The sequence below is a fragment of the Austrofundulus limnaeus genome, unplaced genomic scaffold, assembly GCF_001266775.1.
Source record: "Austrofundulus limnaeus strain Quisiro unplaced genomic scaffold, Austrofundulus_limnaeus-1.0 Scaffold526, whole genome shotgun sequence".
NCBI classification, from domain to species: domain Eukaryota; kingdom Metazoa; phylum Chordata; class Actinopteri; order Cyprinodontiformes; family Rivulidae; genus Austrofundulus; species Austrofundulus limnaeus.
The window spans coordinates 7,570-11,934 of record NW_013952928.1 but is presented as its reverse complement, the minus strand read 5'-3'; the positions used below and the strand labels follow the sequence as shown (position 1 = coordinate 11,934).

Here is a 4,365-nt window from a genome sequence, read left to right as displayed (position 1 = left end):
ATTTTAGACACATTCTAGACAGTTTATCAGCAAAAAAAAAAGTTAATTTTGGGGTAAGTTACTCTTTAAGTTGTGTTGCTGCAATAAATATCAAAATTACCTCATTTAAATAAATGCTAGTTTATTAGCTTGATGTGTTTATTTTGTTTTATTGTGAAAGAAATATAGATTGTGGAGGTTTGCTAATCATTGTATTCTGTCTTTGTGTATTCACTGCTCTCTGATGTGTTGTTGCAGGAATCCGGAGTCTCCTGAAGCAGGAATCTGTTCAGAAAGTTTACAATGGACTACAAGGATACTAAAACAAGTGACACAGCCTGGACTGATTTCTTTGCTACACAGTAACACAAACACACATGTTGAGGTCAGAAAGAGTGTTCTCCAAGGTTCTATCTAGTCGGGGTGTATTTATTATTTTCAAATTATTCTCAGGACGATTCAATCTAGTTGGTCTTTATTTTTTATGCATCTTGTGAGGAGCAGCAGCAAACGCTGTTTTATGTGAACTCCCCACATGGTGTACTGTCACACGAACAACTTTTTGAACATTCTAATAATCAGTGTAGGAACATCTGTGGCTGTCCTGCTGGTGTGATGATKGCTGTGATGGAGAAAACAGTTTGCTACAGCAGCACCAGCGGTGAAGGAAGAGCTGTTGAGGAGTCGTCACAGCTGCAGCTGCTCTATTTCAACCTGTTTTTTTGTTTGTTTTTGTGTTTTATTATGGTGATTGGTTTTACAAATTTAATAGTGCCACTTAAGTCACTTCTTTCTCTGGTTTGATTTACAGTTTATCTACATTTTGTAAATAGCGAATAAGGCGCCTTTGATTGAGTTTTAGTTTTTTTTAATTTATGTTTGTTTGTTTGCATTTAACCTCTGAAGGGAGATGTGTTGCACTGCACTGCCTTCAAGTTCTCTGGGTTGACCTCTTTTAAATTTAACAGTGGTCACATTTTTAAAAATATAAATTTAAAAGACTGGCTTTCTCATCCTCTGACACCAATTTGAAACTCAGACCTGAGATTYAAAAAGGCATGTAACTGGTTTTATATTTTGTTTAACAGAAGTGGACCTCTCCTTCTAAACTAGATGAATGACCATCTTTACATGTCTGAGAGACTCAACTTTTTTAATGTCAAATTAAAAATGTACACAAATTTGATAAAATGTCATATCAGAAATTCACCACTAGATGGCGATGTAGTCAAGTGAATGGCAAATAAAAACAGTGCTTGTGGAAACTTCATGATTAAATAAATCTCTGGATTTTGCAGCACCTTAATACCAAAAAATGGGGAAGAGGATCTGATCAGTATAAAGCTGGAAAAAGTACAGTCCTGTTTCATAAAGAGAAGAGTTTAATACATCCTTAGAATAAAGCAACATATAGGTCATTAGTTATTCAACTAATATCAAGCCTAATTATGTCCATCATTTAAAGGTGAAGCTTGATGAGAGTAGGACAATAAGGTTMATCTCAGACTCTACAGGTCTCTGTTAGTACAGTAAGTGGTAAAGTTTAGGGCAGTATCGTGAGAAAAAGCCTGAATAAGCATGACTTGTTTGGAAGAGTTGAGAAAGTAAAACCTGTCTCTTTTAAAACAAAACAAAACAAAAATGTCGTGGAGAAACAAGACCAAAATTTGAAAACTGAAAAACCTAACAAAAACATCTCATGCCGTCAAGCACAGAAGGAGGCAGATGARCATATTTAATCTGCTCTAGTTTAAAAACTAAAATATTCTTCAAAMCTGGATTAGATTATTCTACACTAATAGCAGAATATTTAAAAACAACTTTGGCATTTGTGAAACCTTTATCTGATTTATGAAACTTCAATAAAGTTCATTTTCAGCACTTTTTTTATGAATCTGGACCACACTGGACCTAGTCCAGATGCAAAACCACAACMGCTAGACACCTGCACTAGATTATTCTACACAAGTAGAATATTTTAAATCAAGTTTTGGATTTAGGAAACCTTTTATAATTTGTGAAACTTCAAAGTGCTATTATGCCACTTGTTATTCATCTTGGACCACTAGACCTGGTCCAGCTCCAAAACTACAACATGAAAAGTTCTTCAAATCTGATCYAGATTAGGCTACCAGTTATCAAAATTCTTAAGTCTAAGAATCACTCTTACTCTCAAGAAAAGCTCAGACTGCTCCAGAGGACTCTTAAGTGGTTAARAGTTGCCACTMGGGGTCTGAGRTGGGCTGAAGACAGAAATTACAGCTGTCCTCCTCACCACCTGAGTGTTAGTCTCAGTAATAAGGTGGAAAACAGGTTTAATCAGAAATATACAAATGAAATAAAGGTAAAAAAAAAAACTATGCATAATGTTGGACTAAAAGGTGGATATTTGTGTGTGGCTTTTGGAGAAAATATTAAATATACTGAGTGTATGTGACCCCGTTCAAACCCCCCCACCCCCCGCCCAATTTTTTTTTAATTACGGTGGGATTGAACATTTCGTTTATTATGAGAACAATCATGCAATACAATGATTGGGGGTGTGTGTGCGCACGTTCCTCTCGGACCAAGCTGTTAATGACGGAGTGGTGTGTGTGTGTGTGTGTGTGTGTGTGTGTGTGTGTGTGTGTGTGTGTGTGTGTGTGTGTGTGTGTAAAGCTGGTGTTGTCTGCTGATGGTGGTGAAGAGGAGAAGAGTGCAGCTCAATATGATTTTTTGATTTAAAAATAATTACATCTGTATTCATGATGCAAATAAGGACATTTGATGTAATTTACAGACAATCAGTACAAGATGACAACATTAGTGTGCTGAAAATGAACTTATCTTAGGATTTTCACAGTCTTATCCTGACATTTCTTTGACAATATTCTTGAACATGAAATCTGAGGCAGTGATTGGTTCATGCCTGGGTTTTTTCTAACGACGTCATCCAGGATCAGTTTTGCGGCACAGCCAGGTGTAATAAACCAGCTCTAAGACTGACACTTAAGAATTACTCCTACACTTCACTTAAAGTAAGACTGAGATGCTTGATAACTGACTTTTACTCTCAGCTTTTAACTAAGAAGTTTTTTTTACACTTAAGTCCACTGTTAGCAGCTTAAGAGTAATTCTAAGAAGTTTTAAGTTAATTTAAGTTAAGTTAAGTAAATATGGGCCCAGGTCCAGCTCCAAACTACAACATGTAGACTCTTCAAATCTGGACTAGATTTTTCTACACTTTAAGTGTAGAAACTTTACATCAGAATATCTAAAACCAATTTGATGATTTGTGAAACCTTTATTTGATTTGTGAAAATTTAATTAAAGGCTATATTGGGAATTGTTTTTACAGTATTGGTATTAGAGATCGCTGCAAAGTTTAAAACAAAATRCAGATGATTATCCACAGTGGCTCCATGCTGATCAAAGACTGGATGCTGCAAGTAAATGGCAGGGCAAAAACATCATATAAGTTGTTGTTTGATAACTATGATTAGTTGGAATGTATGTGAAGGGAATTATCAAAAAATGGAAGTCTGAATAAAAACCAGTGGAATGTTTTCTAAAAACTTTATTCTCRTCTCTGACACCAATCAGCTAAAYCGCCRCCTTATCTGAATATAAAAACAGAGCTCAGGCACAAAAAAAGCTTAACTAATGAGGAACTACTCAKTAACTACTGAGTACTGATCACAGCATTCTGTAAACAACAGGACCGTAACTGACCAAACAAAATGGAATATAATATAAAACGCGTGAATTTCTGAGGTATATTGGCCACTGCTGCTTCCTGTAGTCTACCTGCTRTTACCTGGTAACGGGCACGCGGGCTTCGCTCCTGAGCCACCACCCCCCACCAGACCTGAGTGAAGTTGCCCCCCCACGTTCAAATCTAACAAAATTGGTGTGAAATGTTTGTGCTACGTTTGTGCAGCAAAAAAAAAAAAAAAAAAAGAATTGTTTTTGCCGCTATTGTTTTGAAGATATTAATAAAAGTTTCTAGAGGTCATCAGAGGTCAACCCCCCCCAACACACACATTACCCAAATCAAACAAAACTGGTGCCAATCAATTGTGCTACATTTGTGCTGGTTTGTGCTGCTCAAATTTTTGTTTGTGCTACTTTTATTTTGAAAATATTAACGAAAGTGTACCAACATGAWCYACATTTTGTTCATTGATATGATATAAAACTGCCTTTTATAATGCATTTCATAAAAGCTGAATTTCCAAAACAGCTGTTCTCATTCACAAATTCTAATGCTTATATCATCAAGCGGAGGAGAAAAATCAGATTTTGACTGAAAAGGGGTGACTTCAGAACAATATAGAAATTTTATTCACTTTTAACTAGTGCTGTGAAATTGAGTGAGTTAACTGATTAATTTTAGTGCCGCATGGG

At 35.9% G+C, this 4,365-nt stretch overlaps 1 protein-coding gene across 1 annotated transcript in view; it reads left to right on the top strand.

Moving 5' to 3' along the window:
• dnajb11 (DnaJ heat shock protein family (Hsp40) member B11) overlaps positions 1-1,249 on the top strand; it is a gene marked incomplete in the record, with an annotated part of 10,804 nt that extends 9,555 nt beyond the window's left edge. Inside the window, 1 exon segment of the mRNA XM_014026120.1 lies at positions 238-1,249. Within this exon segment, the coding sequence (XP_013881574.1) occupies positions 238-302 (65 nt within the window).
• Between the last annotated feature and the right edge of the window lie 3,116 nt (positions 1,250-4,365).